Source organism: Sus scrofa, chromosome 18 (genome assembly GCF_054392235.1).
Source record: "Sus scrofa isolate SSC_HxYL_T2T_F1_AM1 chromosome 18, Sscrofa_HxYL_maternal_Yorkshire_Landrace_v2.0, whole genome shotgun sequence".
NCBI classification, from domain to species: Eukaryota; Metazoa; Chordata; class Mammalia; order Artiodactyla; family Suidae; genus Sus; species Sus scrofa.
Genome location: NC_139400.1, coordinates 32526446 through 32547087, shown reverse-complemented (window position 1 = coordinate 32547087; position 20642 = coordinate 32526446). Strand labels below are relative to the sequence as shown.

The window sequence follows — 20642 nt, the reverse complement described above, 5'->3', positions numbered from 1 at the left end:
TGGCGTAGTGGTTAGGGACTTTATATTGTCAATGCTGTGACTTTCAGAATACTTTGAAACTTCTTTTCTGTTGTCTATTTTACTCCAATAGCATCCTCTCCCTTTCGCTCTCCCAAAGGAAGAGAAGAATGATCATCAATGGCAGATAGAACCAGGTCCAAAAACCAGCTTCATACTCTGTAGATAATACTAAACCTTTTCCTCAGGCTTTCTGGTGCTCCACACATTCAGAGACTTTTCTCAAATGCTGCTGCAAATGGCATTATTTTGTTCTTTTTTATGGCGAATTAGTATTCCATTGTGTATATGTATACCACATCTTCTTAATCCATCCATCTGTCAATGGACATTTAGGTTGTTTCCATCCAATATGGATGGAATTAGACATTCTCATACTAAGTGAAGTAAGTCAGAAAGAGAAAGAGAAAGAGAAATACCATACGATATTACTTTTATGTGGAATCCAAAATATGGCACAAATGAACCTATCTACAGAGCAGAAACAAACTTGTGGACATAGAGAAGAGACTTATAGTTGCCAAGGAGGAGGAGGAGGAAGAGGGATGGACTGGGAGTTTGGCTTCATAGATGCAAACTACTGCATTTGGACCAGATAGGCATATCCAATCACTTGTGATAGAACATGATGCATGGTATTATGAGAAAAAGAATGTTTATATATGTGTATATATATATATATACACACACACATATATATAAAGCTGGGTCACTTTGCTGTACAGCAGAAATTGACAGAACATTGAAAATCAACTATAATAAAAAAATTGAGGTTTTTGTTTTGTTTTGTTTTGTTTTCAGGGCTGCATTTGCAGCAGATGGAAGTTCCCAGGCTGGGGTTAAATCAGAGCTACAGCTGCCAGCCTACACCACAGCTACAGCAATGTCAGATCCAAGCCACATCTGTGACCTACACCACAGCTCATGGCAATGCCAGATCCTTAACCCAGTAAGTGAGGCCAGGGATCGAATCCACATCCTCATGGATGCTACTCTGGTTCTTAACCTGCTGAGCCACAAAGGAAATTCCAAGATTGAGGATTAAAAGGTGTACTACTAATAATCACCTACGACAATGGATACAACTGGGACTGTCCTTAGCTCACCAAAATGTCTGGTCGCCCTGTAGACATGTATTAGGGAAGCATTTTTTTTTTAAATTATTTTAAGGCCACACCCATGGCATATGGAAGTTCCCGGGCCAGGGATTGAATCCCAGCTGCAGCTGCAACCTATGCCACAGCTGCAGCAACAGCAGATCCTTTAACTCACTCTGCTGGACTGACCAGGCATTGAATCTGTGCATCCTCAGTGACCTGAACCACTGTAGATGGATTCCTAACCCACTGCACCACAATAGGAACTCCTGAAGGGAAATAAATTTCCAGAATAGTATGATAGAAACACTTTTTTATTTTTTCTAGGCCTCTTTTCTTATCACCTTCCAGAAGAGGAGTGAGTTTGCTGATTGATGAGTTTGGGAGAAGAAAGTGAGCATGTAATCTGCAAGTATAACCACTGCCAAAGCAACCAATGTAATACTTGAGCTTCCAAAAATAAAGATTTCCCCAGATGCTTATTGCAGAAGTGTCTGATATTATATAAAATGATAATTTTTTGCTTGATAATTCTAATTTTAAATGTCCATATGGAGTTTTAGAACATTACATTTAAAAACATCTCTCTCTTCACGACAGCTCCCTCTACTGGAAATCTTTTCATAATCTTCAGATAGAAAGGTTTTTTTGTGGTTTTGTTTTTGCTTGCTAGGGCCACATCTTTGGCATAAGGAAATTCCCGGGCTAGGGGCTGAATCGGAGCTGCAGCTGCCACAGCCACAGCAATGCCGGATCCGATCTGCACCTGGGACCTACACCACAGCTCATGGCAATGCTGGATCCTTAACCCACTGAGTGAGCAGGGATTGAACCCACATCTCCATGGATACTAGTGGGGTTCTTAACCCACTGAGCCACAACAGGAACTCCATAAAGTTCTTTTTAAAGGAAAGCTTTCTTCTCATTTTTTTTTTTTTTTTTTTTTTTTTTGTCTTTTGTCTTTTTTGTCGTTGTTGTTATTGTTGCTATTTCTTGGGCCGCTCCTGCGGCATATGGAGGTTCCCAGGCTAGGGGTTGAATCGGAGCTGTAGCCACCGGCCTACGCCAGAGCCACAGCAACGCGGGATCCGAGCCGCGTCTGCAACCTACACCACAGCTCACGGCAACGCCGGATCGTTAACCCACTGAGCAGGGGCAGGGATCGAACCCGCAACCTCATGGTTCCTAGTCGGATTCGTTAACCACTGCGCCATGACGGGAACTCCTCTTCTCATTTTTAAATATGATCAAAAGATGCTTTCTCTGTTTCTAAGAATCCTCTTTTAATAAAATTTAAACTTAGCTCTTGTCTTTTTGCATCCATTAACAGTGTTTTAATTAGATAATAAATCAAGTTCAATCTACTTTATTTTGTGTATTCTTGAACTACATTTATTATTCATCTAAAATTTAAAATCTGACTCAAATTGTGGAGCCCAAGTTGGTAAATTTTTGTTTTGTTTCATCTTTTAAAAGCTTCCCTATAACAGAGTGCATCTTGAGTGTATGTCACTTTTGAGCAACCTATAGATCTTTTCATGGAACTGAATCTTTACTTTTCAAGACCAAAACAAAAAATACTAAAGGCAAAGCTCAATATTAACAAATGCTTATTTTCAACTACTTGAAAAAAATAAGATGGCTTAATAAATAAAGATGCAGTACCATTCCAAATATAATATATCTTTTATATTGTGAAACATCTACAGTAATATACCAATGCATCAGCTAGCATTACTCCTATCTCTTAAATCTGTCAAAAATGAACCTGCTAGTATTTTAGGACCAGAAGACATCAAGCTCCACAAGCCTGATTATTTACTATGACTCTAAATCTAGAGTGTTTTTTTTTCCTTTAGCTCTTCAGTAGTAATTTCAGTATATAAAAGTTTCTTGAGAAGGATCCTACGCTCCTTCTAGCTGAAGGATATCTAGGGATTGAGTGAATCCCCAGAGATGAGGACACAGAGACCACACTCGAGTCTAAGGAAGAATGCTTCCTTCACTAAATCCATCTACTCATAACCCCCTTCACTATCTTTAGACTGCTCTACTGAAGGTCTTAGCATCTAATGGCCTCAGCAAGTCATCTTTTCTTGGCTCTCTTCTCCCACAGCTCATTGCCTTCCTTCCATGCCTGTGGTCCCTTATCCTGGGGTGCACTGTCCTGTCCTCCCAATTCTCCCATGGCTCTGTTTTTTTTACTTCTGTTATTGCATATTTTCTCTCCTTCTTCAAGTCTGAGGTGATTCTCAAAATTTTCCACTCTCATCTTTTCTCTGTAGATATTTTCCTCTTTATGTCAATCTCCTCAACACAGAAGATTCCCAGTTCCACACTTGTAGAAAAATTCCTGATTGTCTGCTAGACCTCTCCACCTTGAGATATCTATGCCACGCAAAGCAATGTTTGTTACCATCTGTACAGGCCCTTTGTCTCTCTTCCGCAATATGTTTCTTCTTGCTATTCCCTCCATTTAGACTCCCTTTACAATTTCACCCTGTTCAAATTCTGCTTAACTTAAAGCCTCAAATATCACTTCCAGCTCGAGGCTTATCCAGATTTCTTAAGCACATTGATGTCATGTTTTGAACTCAGGTGGTACTCTGAGTATGTCTAATTTATGGAACTGATTTTACTCCATAAAATTTGTAAGTAGGTTATATATCTTTATACCATAGTTGCTGCTGGATAGAAATATATCTGACCTATATGTTAATCTTATATCTAGCCACCTATGAAACTTTCCTATTATATCAAATCATTTTGAAATTTTGAGTTTTCTACCTAAGCAATAATGTTATCTGAATATTGCCATTACTTTCTCCTTTCCAATTCTTAAACCTATAAAAGAAGGGAAGTGGGTAAATGGAATTATTCTATTGTAATGTTATTATATAGGTGAAAATGTGAATTGGGAAGTGAGAATTGAAAAATGGAAAGTAGAAATTGTCAAGTATGAAAGATGAATGTACAAATATCAACAATATTGACAGTGAATGGACATTGGTAAGTAACCACATTGTTAGTCCTAGAGCCATTTGCAACATAATAAAAAGAGGTATAACTTAAGAAGCCAGGGGATAAGATAAAATGGGACAACAAAGAAATTTTCAGTTAACCCAAAAGAAAGCAAGAAAGGCAAATAAGATTAACAAAAAAGAAGATACAAAATGAAAATAAGTAGAAATGTTACACACTTAAAATCAACTATACTAACAATTACATTATGTTCAGAAAGACTAAACACACCAATTAAAAGGCAGCCATTGTCAAGCTGGATTAAAAAAGGAAAGCTCAACTACATGCTGCCTATATGAGAAACATTTTAAATACGAAGACGGGGTGGAAACAAAAGATGGGAAAATATAACTATGAAAACAGCATAAGAAAGCTACAGTAGCTAATTTAATATTAAAACAGATTTCCTGACAAAGAGTTTTACAAAAGATATAGAGGGATATTATATAACATAAAAAAGGCAATGACCCAGGAGTACATAGCAATCCAGAAGATGTATCATGATTTATAATAAGAAATGTATATTTGATTTTCTTCTCCTGTCAGTTATAGAGTTCCCCAAAACCTTTGAAACTTCCTGTGTGGAGAGCAAGATAGGTGTCTTTTGTTATGTTAATGAAGTCACTTCTGATTGGAACCTGAAGTTGAGGGCTGGTTGCCAGGAAAACCAACCACATGTTTAGAGGGTTGGCACTGGGTTGGCACTTTCAGCTCCACTCCTCTTTAGAAAGCAGTTCTCAAGGCTTCAGCTTAGTGTGAATCCTAAGTTAATAATGTGTTATAATGAACTTAGTGGTTATTGATTTCATCATATGTAAAAAATAGATTTCTCTGAGAGACATCACAATATTTATTATCTCATTGAATGAAAAGAATGAAATCCCCAATTATATATATAATATCTAATATATATATATTTAGAACCATCTTAATTGGTTCACATTTCAGTTGAAGAACACATATATAACAAAAAGCGTGGTAAAACCATGTCATTCTCACTTTTGAGACTGTCCTTGGCAGACCTGAAAGTGAGACCCACGGAACTCTGAATGCTATTGGCAAAATGATGTCCCTCTCCCAAACCTTCTCACTACAAAGCATTTGGGATACCAATGACAAAGAGAAGGCTGTAATTGAAACTAAGGATTTACTTCCCTTTAAAACTCTATCAGAACACTTTGCTTCATGCCTTTAACATATAAAGCCCAAATGCCCAGGTTATTTTTATCACTTGTATTTTCCTCTCTATACCCTCTCATAGAGTCAAATTCACATCACTACCTGACCTGGCACACCTGTCCATTATATCCTCTGTAATTCAAAATCTGTAATCAAGAAAATCCCCTAGACCATACATCGTTTTTCTGAATGGTGTCTTTGCTTTCTTGATATAAGAGAAAACTAGCTGTCCTCTGTTTCCCCTGAAGCATGTTTTTAAAGTTTATTTTTTAATTGTGGTAAACATACCATGCATAAACTTATCATTTTAATGATTTTATTAAAATGTACAGTTCATTGACATTACGTATGTTCACAATGTTGTGCAATGTCTGCTATCCATCCCCAGGACTTTTTTCCCCTGCAGCCCTCCTGACTGATGGTTATTTTCTCTCTCACCTGTTACTTCCCATGGGACAGGGAAAGAGCAAGTGTCTCCTTATTCCTGTTTGAATCACTGCCTTTCCACTGGACAATCCCAATTTAGCGAAGCGCATGGCGTCAGATTAAGCTGATCAGACCAGCTTTTTCAAATGTGCATTATCCACAGATCCCTAGTTACAATGACCAGATTTTAGCACTTTGGTCACTTGTTATAGAGTTAAATTCAAAGTTCAATAAAAAGTCGATTTTTTTCTTTTTCTTTTGGCTTAAATCCATTAGGAACATATCTGCCAAGAGAGAAGGAAGGTGTTTCACTTCTTCTCCATTGTCTTTCTCCCAAATGGCAGGCTGCTACTGGACACTTCAGGGTAGAAGAGGGAATATGAGTGGCTTCAGGGAGAAGCAGGAAATTTTTACTTGACAGGTATCAATCTATAATTGGCTCTTTAAAACCAAATTTTGTCTTGTGAGGGCTTTCATGGCAAAAACAAGAGAAAAAGTTAAAAGACAATACGAAGCTGGGAATATATTTCATACTATTTGATGGAAATACATACTATATTTCATAATATACTTAAACTCCTTATTGATCACATATGTATATTGTTTGTTTTTTGTTGTTGTTGTCTTTTTGCTATTTCCTGGGCCGCTCCCGAGGCATATGGAGGTTCCCAGGCTAGGGGTCGAATCGGAGCTGCTGACACCGGCCTACGCCAGAGCCACAGCAACATGGGATCCAGGATCCGAGCCGCGTCTGCAACCTACACCACAGCTCATGGCAACGCTGGATCGTTAACCCTCTGAGCAAGGGCAGGGATCGAACCTGCAACTTCATGGTTCCTAGTCGGATTCTTTAACCACTGCGCCACGACGGGAACTCCATATGTATATTGTTTCTAGCTTTTATCACAAATATAGCTCCCATGAACACAATTTTATCTATAACATTTTACCCATTTAAATAGACTTAGTTTTTAAAGAAGTTTTCATAGCAACATTAAACAGAAAGTACAGAGTTTTTATACAACCCCTGCTGCCAATAAGCACATCCTCCCCAACTATCAATATCTGCATCAGAATGGTATATTTGTCACAATCAATGAACTTAGACTGATGCATCATTATTACCCAAAGTCTATAGTTTACATTAGGGTAAACTCATGATGTTGCACATTCTATGGGTTTTGAAGAATGCATAATGACACGAATGTACTATTACAGCATCCTGTAGAATAGTTTCGCTGCCTTACAAATCCTCCATACGCTTCCAGTTTACCCCTTCCTCCCTCCTAACTCCTGGAAACCACTGTCTTTTTACCATTTCCATTGCGTTTTCCAGAAAGTCATATACTTGGAATACTTTTCAGATTTTTTTTTTCACTGAGTAATATGCACTGAAGTTTCTTCCATGTCTTTTCATGGCTTGATAGCTCATTTCTTTTTAAGGCTGAATAATATTCTATTGTCTGAATGTACCACAGTTTACTCATCCATTCAGCTATTGAAGGACCTCTTGGTGGCTTCCAACTTTCTGGCAATTATGAACAAAGCTGCTATAAACATATTTGTGAAGGATTTTTTGTGATCATAAGTAAAGTTATTTGGGTAAATACCAAGGAGCACATTTTCTGTATCATGTTGTTAAGAGAATATTCAGTTTTGTGAGAAACTGCCATACTGTCTTCCAAGGTAGTGGTATCATTTTGCATTCCTACCAGCAGTAGATGAGAGTTTCTGCTACTTTACATCCTCACTAATATTTGGTGTTGCAAGTGTCCCAGATTTTGGCCAGTCTCATAAGTGTACAGTGGTATCTCATTGTTTTCTTTCACATTTCCCTGATGACATTTGATGTGAAGCATCTTTTTGTATGCTGCCTTGTCATCTGTATATCTTCTTTAAGGAGGTGTCTAGTCATACCTTTTGCTAATTTATTCATTGGGTTGTTCATTTTCCTATGCTGAGTTTTGAGAGTTTTTTTTTTTTGGCAGATTTTTGATAATAAATTTTTATCATGTGTCTTACAAAAGTTTTCTCCTAGTTTTTAGCTTGTCTTCTCATTCTCTTGATATTGTTTTTCATAGAGCAAATATTTTTAATTTTCATGAGTCCAGCTTATCACATCTTTCATGGATCATGCCTTTGGTATACTTAAAAAGCCATTGTCATGCCCAAGGACATCAAGATTTTCTCCTATGTTATCTTCTTGGAATTTCATCATTTTGCACCTTACATATAGGTATCTATAAATCTTTGCAATGTGTAGAGTTACATTAATTTTACCACTATATCCCTGTACCTGGCTCTCTTCATGAAACATATCAGATACTCAACAAAGATTTGTTGTGCAGGAGTTCCCATTGTGACTCAGTGGGTTAAGAACCTGACATAGTCTCTGTGACATGCAGGTTTGACCCCTAGCCTTGTTCAGTGGATTAAAGATCCAGCATGGCCGAAAACTGTGGTGTAGGTCGCAGATATGGCTTGGATTCAGAGTTGCTCTGGCTGTGGCATAGGCCAGCAGCTGCAGCTCTGATTCCACCTCTAGCCTGGGAACTTCCATATGCAATGGGTACATAAAAAGGAAAAAAAAAAAAAAGGATTTGTTGAACGAAATACCGAGAGTGTGTATGTATGTATATATGTTATGAGTCAGAAAATTTAAATCTAGTTTTATATTCTTTATAATAAAAAGGGCTAGGAAATAGAATAAAATTTCAGCATCATGGAGAATAATTAATTATATTTACAAATTTCTATAATTCATAATGCATAATTTTGTTACTGGAGCAGAAGCTTATTTTAAATGCATACTTGGGACTAAGATAATGCTAACCTAATAAGTAGCTGGTGACAAAAATAGAGGGTGTGTAATAGGGAAGAACAAATCTGACTCCATATTACATCTGTTCCTTTTACTTTAACCTTACTTTAACCTCTGTGCTCTATTGCCTGTGCTTAGTAGTGCAGGATCTTCAGCTTTTGTAAAAGAATGTTGCCTTTAGCTTGAAGTATATAGGAACACCATTACCTGACCTATATGGACAGCTGTAAGACAAAGAATCCGACACCAAGAAGTTTTCAACAACTAACCACAGTCCTCCCTCACCTTGCTTTTATAAGGGCTTTGCTGGAAGTTCCCATAGTGGCTCAGCAGAAAAGAACCCAACTAGTATCCATGAGGATGTGGGTTCAATCCCTGGCCCTGCTTAGTGGGTTAAGGATCCGGCATTGCTGTGGCTGGGGTGTAGGCTGGCAGCTATAGCTCCAATTTGACCCCTAGCCTGGGAACTTCCATATGCCTCAGGTGTGGCCCTAAAAAGAAAAAAAAAAGAGGGAGAGGCTTTGCTAAAAGCCTTTGGGGAGCTTGGGCTTTTTAAGGCATAAGCCGCCCATCTCCTTGCATGGCTCTGCAGTAAATATTTGTCTTACCAAACATCAATGTCTCAGTGTTGTTTGGTTTCATTGTGTGTCAGGCACATGGACTTGCATTTGGTAACAAGTGTAACATTTATATATAGAGAGAACATGATTAAAATCCTTTACAAAAGGAAACTTGTAAGTGGATTTTAGTAAAGCACAATATTTTGGATTTTTAACACCATTATCTCTAAAAAGTTTAATATGATATGGCATTTAACAAAGGTTTCTTTCCCTAGGAGTGTCAAAATTTATTAAACACATATACCCATATCTACCATATATGTGGTCATGAGAAGAGGGAGGTTAAGAATAATATTTATGACTAGTGGTTGCTCTTATATTTGCCCTGAATGTCAGACAAAATAAAAAGGTTTACTCTTTCTTTTCTGGAGGAAGATCTCATGGTTGGAGAAGAGTGAAGGGAAAAGAGTCTCTCTGGTGACTTAGAGATTCATCTGGGGCCATAATACAAATTCCTCATAAAGTCAATTTTCTCAATAATATCCAACTTATTTAAAAGAGTACATTTTCATTCATAGCTGCTGACTAAAAATTCAATGTACAGAGAGCCTATGACTTATTCAAGATTCTTTACAAACTTGGAGTACTATATTGTAAGAGTTAAAATATGATTTTGGTCAGTGTCTTTTCCTGCAGTTTTTTTTCTCTCTCTTTTTTTTCGGCTGGGCTCACAGCAGGCAGAAATTCCCAGGCTAGGGTTTGAACCTGTGCCGTAGCAGTGACAACACCAGGTCCTTAACCTATTTCACCACCAGAAAACCCCCACCTGCATTTAATTTATTAAATTCAGCGAGAGCTACAGAAAAGTAATGTTTGACTCTTAAAAAGACACTGAGTTATATCACATAAAACTCATGATTCCTTTATTTCAAAAATATGTATATGATAAAATAATTTCTGTACATAACTTCAACAGTACTCCTTTCGTGGTGAGACGTCATTGGCTGGAATGCATAATATTCGTTCTTGTCTGACAAGGTTCTTTGGCAGTTTTTGGCTCAACTGACTGTTTAGCCAAGTTACATTTGGGAATTGACTGGTGAAAATAGTCCATTTTCTTCGTGGGCAAACCATGGAGTTAAACAATTAGTAGGTTTTTAGGCTTATTTATGTGCCTGAAAGAAGAGGATAGCATCAAAATCCATAATCAACAGCAGGTAAATGCCATTTCTATCTATTTTCTATTTTAGCCTGTGCTAATTCTAAAGGTAACTGCTGTCTTTAAAAATGCACAAACAAACAAATGAACAAATTTTTGACTGCTATGTATTTCAAATAGTGTGCAAGGTAATACTTACTGTTAGTTCCATTTGTTATTGCTTGTTGTTCTATTTAATATTTGTTAAAGTGCCAGTATTTCTTAATTTTCAACAGGGCATGTTTTCCAGTAATCGGTAAGAAGATACGGCAATTCATTCATTCTTTCCTTGCTCCTCTTACAACCAAAGTTTTGTTAGTACAGGATAGTTTGGGTTAATGTAGTCAGAATTATAGGAAATTAAAATTAAAACCAGGAGAGCTAGCAGTTAGAATTTGTAGAGGTGAGTATTTTCATGAAAATTTGCACTTTAGTTTTTATTCCTGGATTTTTTTTTTTTTTTTTTTTACTTTTCCAGTTTGAAAAAAAAAAAAGCCTCATTTTTCTTCCTTCCTTTGTTCAGATAAAACTCTAAAAAATCTCATAAATCTTTAAAAATTTTGGTCTACCACATAAAGAGCAGCTCAAACACCACCAAGAGTTTAACTTGATTTGTTATTCTCTGTGTATTCGCCCTGCTCAGTGGGTTAAGGATCAAGCATTGCCGAGAGCTGTGGTGTAGGTCGCAGACACAGCTTGGATCCCGCGTTGCTGTGTATGCTGGCAGCCTCAGCTCAGGTTCGACCCCCTAGCCTGGGAACTTCCATACGCTGCATGTGCGGCCCTTAAAAAAAAAAAAAAGAAAGAAAAAAGAAAGAACTAAAGGGACATTCGATTCCATCATGTCTAATTTTTTTCCCTCTTCTTATCTTTAGGGAGACTGCTGTGATGGTGAAAACTACAAGCCATGTGCAACCTGTGGGTGAAGTGGTTAGGAGTACTGCTACTCTTGGTCATGTTTACTCACTCAGCCCTTAAACCAGCAATGCCCCCAGTGATCAAGAAACGACCTTTCAACATTTTCTGGGCGGCCCCAACAATGCAGTGTCAGCATTTCTTCAATGTGGATCTGAATCTTCGATTATTTAATATCATATCAAATCCTTTAGAGACTCAGAGTGGATCAACAATTGCCATAATTTATCCAAATGAATTAGGGTATTATCCATATTTCTCTCAAGATGGAAAATCCTTTAATGGAGGAATACCACAGAATGTGAGTCTTTCCAAACACCTCAGGAAGACAGCTAATGACATTGCAAAATTTGTCCCTTGGTGGAGATCAGATGGTCTTGTTGTCCTTGACTGGGAAAGCTGGAAACCACAATGGGACAGAAATTGGGGCAGTAGAATAATATATAAAAACTTCTCCTTAGCCTTTACTAGATACCACCATCCTGATTGGTCAGAAATGAAAGTGAAAACTGTTGCCCAAGAGGAATTTGAAACGGCTGGAAGGAGTATTATGAATGCTACTCTCACACTCGCTTTAGAAATGAGACCAAAATGTTTATGGGGCTTTTATCTCTATCCAGACTGCTACAATTATGATTATAGGATAAATCCTCAGACTTACACAGGTAAATGCCCAAGTGATGAAATTTTCCGCAATGACCAACTCCAGTGGCTATGGAAAAAAAGCAGAGCACTTTATACTTCAATATATTTGGATAAAATATTGAAGTCAAGTTTAAATGCTTTGAAATTTGTTCATTATCGCGTTAGAGAAGCCATGAGAATAGCTGAAATGGCTAGACATGACTACGTTTTGCCAGTTTTTATTTTTTCCAGGCCATTTTATTTGCATAGCATTGAAGCTTTGTCACAGGTAAGAAAAAACACAGTCACGCCTAAAAAATGGAAATTTAGTAGAATAACTCTATAAAGTTTAGGGAAAAAAATGTTTAGGATGCTTATTTTCCTTTAATAATATAATAGTATGTTCTGGAGTTCCAATTGTGGCTCAGTGCAGCGAGTTCAGTCTCTAGCCTCTCAGTGGGTTAAGGATCCAGTGTTGCTGCAAGCTGCAGTGAAGGTCTCAGACTTTGCTCAGACCCTGTGTTAACTGTGGCTGGGACATGGGCCTCAGCTGCAGCTCTGATTCAACCCCTGGCCAGGGAATTTCCATATGCCACAGGTACAGCCGTAAAAAACAAAATAAAAAAACCCACCATCTACTACTTCAAATGTCAAGCCAGTTCTGAAATAGTGTCTGACAAATCAATGTTTATTTAGAGTTTTTACATGATAATTCCTACATGCTTAGCATTTACAGAGATTTCCTATAGAACAGTTGTCAAGCTTAAGTTAAATCATATAACACATTAATTTTAACCAGTGAGAAATTTCGTATTAAAGAAAATCTTTCTATGAGAGAATAGTACCAATTTGCCAAATCCTAAACATGTAAAACAGGCTTGGGTAAATTATTAGCCAACTGTATTTTCAATATACTGCATTTTTACGCTTTAATTGGTTAGGTTACTTGAAAAATGACATAGATTCTGTTGATATTACCTTTAAAATCTACAATGTCATCTAGATTGGCTTGACATCTTTATGGATGTCAAGCCATAAAGTGGTTTATGTAAATAGATATTATCCTTCGACTTAAGGTAGGAAACACAAAATGTGGGAATGAATGAGTTTGGAAGATAACGAGTTTGCAGCATTTTGAAGTATTCAAGCTGTAGTTAGATTGACATTTAGGTAGGACATTATTATAGAGATCAATTATTGGATAGGTGGCTACATGAGAAAAACTTTAGATCTTCATCCATATCTGTGAGCTTACAAGTCTGATATTTTAATACAGAAGCAGGGCTGTTAGATGGATAACACACTCCTTCCCTTATTAGATCACTTATGTTTGTGATAAGGTCATTTAAACACAGTATCAATTCTTCCTCAAATATTTTAGAATAAAATCTACTGACTCAAATACTATTGATTAGATGACATTTCTGTCATTGCAGGATGACGCAGTAGTATTTAAAATGGAATGTTCATTCCCTAAGTTCACTCAGGAAAAGAAACAGCACCATGATAAGTCGGAGGGCCTCAGAGGTATCTAACCCACCACTCACTCAAACATGGATCTTTTCTTGCCTCCTTTAGCACTTTTGGATGGGGCTCTCTCTAGTCCAGATGGAAAACTGCCATTTGGGAACAGTATTAATCCCTAGAAAGTTCTTGAGGTTTTTTTTTTTTTTTGGTCTTTTGTCTTTTCAGTACCACAACCGGTGCATGTGGAAGTTCCCAGGCTGGGGTCAAATTGGAGCTACAGCTGCTGGCCTAAACTACAGGCACAGCAACGGAGGATCTGAACCGCATCTGAGACCTACACCACAGCTCATGGCAATGCCAGATCCTTAACCCACTGAGCAAGGCCAGGGATCAAACCTGTGTCCTCATGGATCCTAGTCGGGTTCATTGACCACTGAGCCAGAACAGAAACTCCAGTTCTTGAGTATTTTGAGTCTACTCTGCTTCTGGATAATTTCATACTGCTACTAGTTCTAATTCTAACCTCTGAATAAAACATAGAATAAATCAAATCCTTCTTTCAAAAGTTGGTTTTCCAGGTATTTGAAGATGTCAGTTATACCTACCAAAGTCTTCTCAATAAATTTTTCCTCAAGAACAGATCTTTCAAATCATGTCATTAGGGAAAAAGACTAGGTCATGTTTATTCATTCAAAAATTATTGAGTGTCTGCAATGTGTCAGATGCAATGTTATTAATACTGATAACACTAGAAAATAATAATACTACATGTGGTCAGATAGTTTGATAGAAAATGAGAGAGTGATATGAGCCACAAATTTTTTTTTTTTTTTTTTTTTTTTTTTTTTTTTTTTTTTTTTTTTTTTTTTTTTGTCTTTTGTCTTTTTGTTGTTGTTGTTGTTATTGTTGCTATTTCTTGGGCCGCTCCCGCGGCATATGGAGGTTCCCAGGCTAGGGGTTGAATCGGAGCTGTAGCCACCGGCCTACGCCAGAGCCACAGCAACTCGGGATCCGAGCCGCGTCTGCAACCTACACCACAGCTCACGGCAACGCCGGATCGTTAACCCACTGAGCAAGGGCAGGGATCGAACCCGCAACCTCATGGTTCCTAGTCGGATTCGTTAACCACTGCGCCACGACGGGAACTCCATGAGCCACAAATTTTAATGAAAGTTTGGTTCATAACTTTCCCAGTTTGGGAGACTATTTAATTTTCAAAGTAAATTATGGGCTAAGTATCACTTTTGAGCTCTACTTCAGAAAACCAGAACTATTAGCTGAGTAATAGTATATTGAAGTATTTTAATACTATCCTATTGCTTTTTATGTTTAGCACATCAGCAAATAGCATGAACTTATCTCACTTTTTGTCTAAATAACATTTATCGTTATGTCATAGTATCATTTATTATGTAATTCATATCATAATTAAGAAATCACTTTAACTTTGCTGGATATTTTCTTTCAGAGATGTCTCAAATTAAATGAGAGACTTAATTTTCATTTAAGGAATGCAAAACTAATTAGCATAATAGGATAATTATTTTCTTTCTTGTTTCATAACTTGGTTTGTGAAACATGAGTGCCAGTGTTGCAGGAAGTGTCATATAACACAGGGGAGCTTTGCTATATCATGGCCATTTTCTCATTCTGGCTTTGAACACTTGGCCTTTGTACTGGATCCCTGATTCTCCACAACTTGCAGGGAAGGAAAGAATGCAGATTGTCCGTCAGTCATTTCCTCTGTCTGTCTTCTCTCCCTATTTCCTGCATCTTTGCTCCTGCTCTAGAATCATAAACATAACCTCCTCTGTTTCTCATCTTGAATAAGTAGAATTATAATCTTATTCACCCAACTTGAGGGTCATGTGGATGGCTCCCTTCTCTTTCCATTATCCAGTAGGTAATGAACACTCATCCATCTTAATTTCCAAATAACTGTTCAATCTGTCCCCTCTGCTTTCCAAGGACCAACTCTGCCTTTGTCGAGGTCCTCGTCATTTCTCAGTAAACGGTTTCTATCACCTCCTAATTGGGGTCCCTGCCTACCATCTTCACTTCCCCCTCCAATATGTTTTTTATGTGACAGCCAAAAATATCTATCAAAGTTGCAAATGTATGGCTTTCCAGTACCAAAACTTTTTTGTAGTTAAGTCCTGATATTTTTTTTTTTATTTTTATTTTTTTGTCTTTTGTCTTTTTAGGGTCGCAGCTGCAGCATATGGAGGTTCCCAGGCTAGGGGTAGAATCAGAGCTGTAGCTGCCAGCCTACATCACAGCTACAGCAATGTGAGATCCCAGCCACATCTGCGACCTACACCACAGCTCACGACAACGCCAGATCCTTAACCCACTGAGCAAGGCCAGGGATTGAACATATATCCTCATGGATACTAGTCAGGTTCATTAACCACTGAGCAATGATGGGAACTCTAAGTCCTAATACTTTAAAATAGGACAATAAAATAAAATATCATGAAAGACTCTTGTATTTGGATGCTACTTATATACAAAGATTCAGACGCCTTTACTTCTCCCCAAATTCTCTGTGATTTTTACCCTAAGAGTCACTGGCACTTCTCTGGATTAACCATGCTTTTTCTTAGAAGCCCCTACCATTTCTCTTCCTACCAGTTATAAAACTCTGCTCTCTTCAATCTAGTTTATCAATTTATACTCATTTCCAAAGACCCCTCTGAAATTTTACCTCTTGTAGGAAGATTTCCTAAACTCTTATATGTGACATTAAGCACTTCCCCTAGTCTATGAATGTCCTGTGGATGCTAATATATAATTGAACTTATTGGACTGTAGTGATATATGTCTGTCTCAATCATCACACTAAAGCACTACTTCAAGGACGGGAACTAGAATCTATTTCATTTTTACTTTCTCAGTATCTAGAATATTGCCTGAAACATCATAAATATTTATCATGTAAATATCCCAGGCAGAATTACCTTTTCTAATTCTGCTCTCTAGTCCTTTGTTTTAGAAACAGAGATAAAATTATCAATGTGTTCTTTACCACAGTTGATGGATTGAGACTTATTATTATTGAATTGTCAATGACTAAACATGGTTTGTGGGAAACTACTTGTGATCCTTTTCTTTTCTAGGAGGACTTAGTACATACAATTGGTGAGAGTGCTGCATTGGGGGTGGCAGGAGTAATATTGTGGGGTGGATATGAATATTCTAATTCAAAGGTAAGCAGTGATTTCCTTTTTTTCTTTCTTTTTTTATTTTTTTATTTTTTTTGTCTTTTTAGGGCCTCACCTGTAGCATATGGAAGTTCTTAGGCTAGGCATTGAATCAGAGCTGTAGCTGCTGGCCTATGCCACAGCCACAGCAATACGAGAACCCAGCCATGTCTGCGACCTACACCACAGCTCACAGCAACACCGAATCCTTAACCCACTGAGCAAGGCCAGGGAGCGAACCCATGTCCTTGTGAATACTAGTTGGGTTGGTTACCTCTGAGCCACATGAGGAACTCCCTGGTAAGCAGTGATTTCTCTGTTAGCATCTGGGGTATATTCTAAATATTGGTTTTTGTTTTCATTTTTCACAGCAGAGACAAATGGTTGCTGATTATCTACTCACTTAACATTAGCAGAGCTCAAAGAGTACAGGGACTAACATTGTTTGAGCACCTATTCTGCACCAGCCATCATAGTTTATAGTTGCATGGAAAGAGCACAAATTTTCCAATCAGACAATCTTAAGTGAGAATTCAGATTTTACTTTCTAGAGGTAAAATCTTGGACAAATTAACCTCTCTGAGTCTCCATTTCTCCATCTAAAAAAAAAGTACTGAAACAAAACCTACTTTGCAAAGATTTCAGTAGATTAAATGATATATATTTGACAAAGAAAAAGAAGAGTAAACTTTAAAAATAACTTTTTTTATTCACGCAAAGGAAGACGGAATCTTCAAAAGTGATTTTCCATTTTCTCCTTGTCTGTGATAGGCATGCTCATGGGAGGAAAAAATATATGTATATAAACTTTTATTAACAATTTACCCTTGGTAGTAATGCACATATGAAACACCTCTATTATTTTTCCACATTTGACTTTGAACACATTCAGTTGGTGCCCTGTCATATTACACAAGCAAACATTCTGGAACCACAGTTTTTCCTTTTTTCTAGGTATTAATATAGTTCAATTTTCAGGTATTAAAACATCCAGTCTCATAAAATAGAAAAAACTGTCATCTCTTTCTTATTTAGCATTGCGCAAGTCGCCATGGTTGGGGTGGTAAAAGCAGGAGGCTTGGGGTTGGACTCCTTGTGGTCAAATGCCTACTTTTTGTCCCCTATTATCCATGTGACCTTGGCCAAATCTGTACTATTTCTTTACATATAAAATGGGGAAAATAATACTATCTATCTCATAGGGCTGTTATGAGAACTACATTATTAACACATGTAAAGCACTTAAAACAGTACCTGGCACAAGGTAAATGCCATATAAGTGGTGGTTATTATCCAGGTTAACATTTCTTGCTCCTCCTCTCCAAACCTCAAGCTTGGATCTTAGGTGTGGGGAAGAGGAGTGCCATCAATATCTTTGCTAATTTGCTTCACCAGTGGGTGTACGAGACTGGGATGGAGAGCAGCCAAAGTGAGCAAGGTAATTTTATTTATTTGGTGGCATTTATAATTATTTTTATCTCTCAAAAATCTTCCCACATGGCTGCCATATCGGGGCTGGCTCTTTCTTGCATGAGGGGCCTTGAGGTTTGGTTAGAGATACCCCCCCCAACTCCCACACACTTTGTACCTCCAAGGTTTTGCTCCTGAGGCTTTGGAAAGAGGGAGCTGACTTACGCCAAGATGGGGAAGCCATCAGAGTTACAGGTTGGGAGGAGGAGCAGCAGATCAGGAGGTTAAGGTTGAAATGTTTGTGAGAAATTCAGGTAGCGATGTCGATTCAGTAGGTGGGTATACAGCTGATCTGGGATAAAGTCTGGGAAATTCACATTTGGGAGTTCTATTTAAGGCAGTGAGATGGGGTGAGTTTATCCAGAGAGAGTATAGCTAAAGAAGAGAAAGGGTCCAAGAATTAAGCTTAGGGCACTCCCGGGTTATGGGGTAGGGAAGAGGAGCAGGAGCTATAAAGGAGATCAAGAAGGAGCACTCACTGAGCTAGGAAAGTGTGATAACCTGGAAGCTAAGTGAAGAAGGAATTTCATGGAAGGGGCTGGGACAGAATGGGGGGGGTGCCCAACTTGAACTTGATTGTGTTACCTGTGTTCTATGCTCTCTTTGATTACACTCTCCCCTTCATCTTTTTCTTTCTCATTCTCTCTCCCTCTTTCTTTCTTCCTTCTTCCCTCCCCCACTATCTTTCTTTCCTTTTCTTCCTTTCTTTTCTTATTTAGTGGTTTGCTTGTTTTAATTTTTTCCATCTGTTCTAGAAAACTCCTCAGATGCCTCAGATAAGGAGTCTTTCCCTGATTAAAAATAGCATTTGTTCTTAAGAATAGTATGAGGCTGGCCTAGAATTAATGTCCCTGGAACAAAAATATCACACACGGGATTTTCAGAACTTGTTACTGCCCAAAATGAAACCTTATTCAACTTCCCACCATTAGGAGCTTTATTCTGCCTTAGGACTGTCCATCTGAACCCTTCAATTCTGTCTAGATGGATTCACAGTTCTGGGGCCCCTTCTCCCAGAGAAACTATCCCACTGTTTTAAATTCATTGGAGTTTAATTATGCATCAGTGTTAACACTGATCAAAATAACTGAGGCGCTAATAGAAAACACACTTTATGTTATTAATGAATCCACTAGGATTTTCCCATGGTTCTGATTCTTTTAGGGTTCAAGGCAGTCATTCATCCAGGTTTTAACCAGGTTCTTCTGGGTTTCTGAAGATATCATTTCAATTACACTCCCTCATCCTGGCCCCACAGTGCAATCATTAGTAGGTGGAGATGTGCCCTGGTGTTAAAGCCCCAAATTGTGGAAACATCAGTGGCACCTAACAGCAGACTTGCGGGAAGACAGCCTGACCATCTTTTTGCTTTTTTAGGGCTGCAACCACAGCATATGGAAGTTCCCAGGGTAGGCGTTGAATCAGAGCTCAGCTGCCAGCCTACACCAGAGCAACTTGGGACCTGAGCTGCGTCTGCAACCTACACCACAGCTCACGGCAATCCCGTATCCCCAACACAATGAGCGAGACCAGGGATCAAACCCACATCTGCATGGAAGCTAGTTGGATTTGTTTCTGCTGCAGCACAATAGGAACTCCCACAGCCTCACTTTCTATATGCTATGCAAGTGACTCTGGCATTTGGTTGTAAATAATGACCTTTATTGTAGGTGACCTCCTACAACTTGACTGATGGATAAAGTATCATACCATGAAATTGAACCATGGCTAAGATTTTGGGTTTGTTTGTTTGTTTGTTAGTTGTTTTTTTTTTTTTAACTACATGTATGAACATGGGATGAAAAAAACCTCAAAAATATAGAAAATAAGATTTTCCAAACTATATAAATTTATATAAAAGCTTAAAAACATGAACTAAGGAGTTCCCGTCATGGGTTAGTGGAAACAAATCTGACAAGTATTCATGAGCATGCAGGTTTGATCCCTGGCCTCACTCAGTGTGTGAAGGATCCGGTGTTGCCATGAGCTGTGGTGTAGGTCACTGACGCAGCTCAGATTCTGTGTTGCTGTGGCTGTGGTGTAGGCCAGGGGCTAGAGCTCCAATTTGACCCTTAGCCTGGGAACTCCATATGCCACGGGTGTGGCCCTACAAAGATTAAAAAAAAAAATGAACTAATGCTCCATATTACTCATAATTACATATAATGTAGTAAAGTTATAAAAACATGGATACAAAGACTATAGCCCCAACTTCAGGAGAGCTGTTATCTCTGCAGAGGTAAGGAGAAGAATGGGATTACTTGGCAGTTTTAGAAAAATCTGCCCTGACGTTAACATATTATATTAAGGATCAGGGGCAAAACTGTTTTATAATTAAATCCATCCCAAATTAGTGTTTTTCTTTTTAAAGTGTTACTACAAATATCTCTTTAAGGAGGTCTCTGGTGGGAAAATGTGGAATCATCTTCCTCTGAAATGGTAAGAAATTGGCTGGTTGGAGTATTCCTAACCAAAGGCATGGATCATCACTTATAGGACTTTATAAAGGCTTAGTCTATCATTTAAATGATTAATCCTCTGAAATACTCTTTTTTCTCAGCCTTACCAAATATAAAACATCAGGCATTAATAAATACCGCCTGGATAGTGGAATCACATTTTGAAAGTGATTTTAATAGATTT

At 38.0% G+C, this 20642-nt stretch overlaps 1 protein-coding gene and 1 pseudogene across 3 annotated transcripts in view; one reads left to right on the top strand and one right to left on the bottom strand.

Annotated features, from left to right (window-relative positions):
* Positions 1-20642, top strand: part of LOC100512820 (hyaluronidase-4-like) — a 72678-nt gene that overhangs the window by 50519 nt on the left and 1517 nt on the right. The window contains exons 1-3 of one of the 3 annotated variants that reach the window (XM_085004771.1): positions 10166-10339; positions 11196-12148; positions 16446-16535. In XM_085004771.1, coding sequence (XP_084860897.1) covers positions 11228-12148; positions 16446-16535 — 1011 coding nt within the window. In that variant the 5' untranslated portion in view covers positions 10166-10339; positions 11196-11227. Of the gene's footprint in view, positions 1-10165; positions 10340-11195; positions 12149-16445; positions 16536-20642 lie in introns of those variants that run through there. The other 2 variants (XM_085004770.1, NM_001445479.1) reach the window with 2 other exon arrangements.
* Positions 83-269, bottom strand: LOC146394969 (small nucleolar RNA U3; annotated as a pseudogene).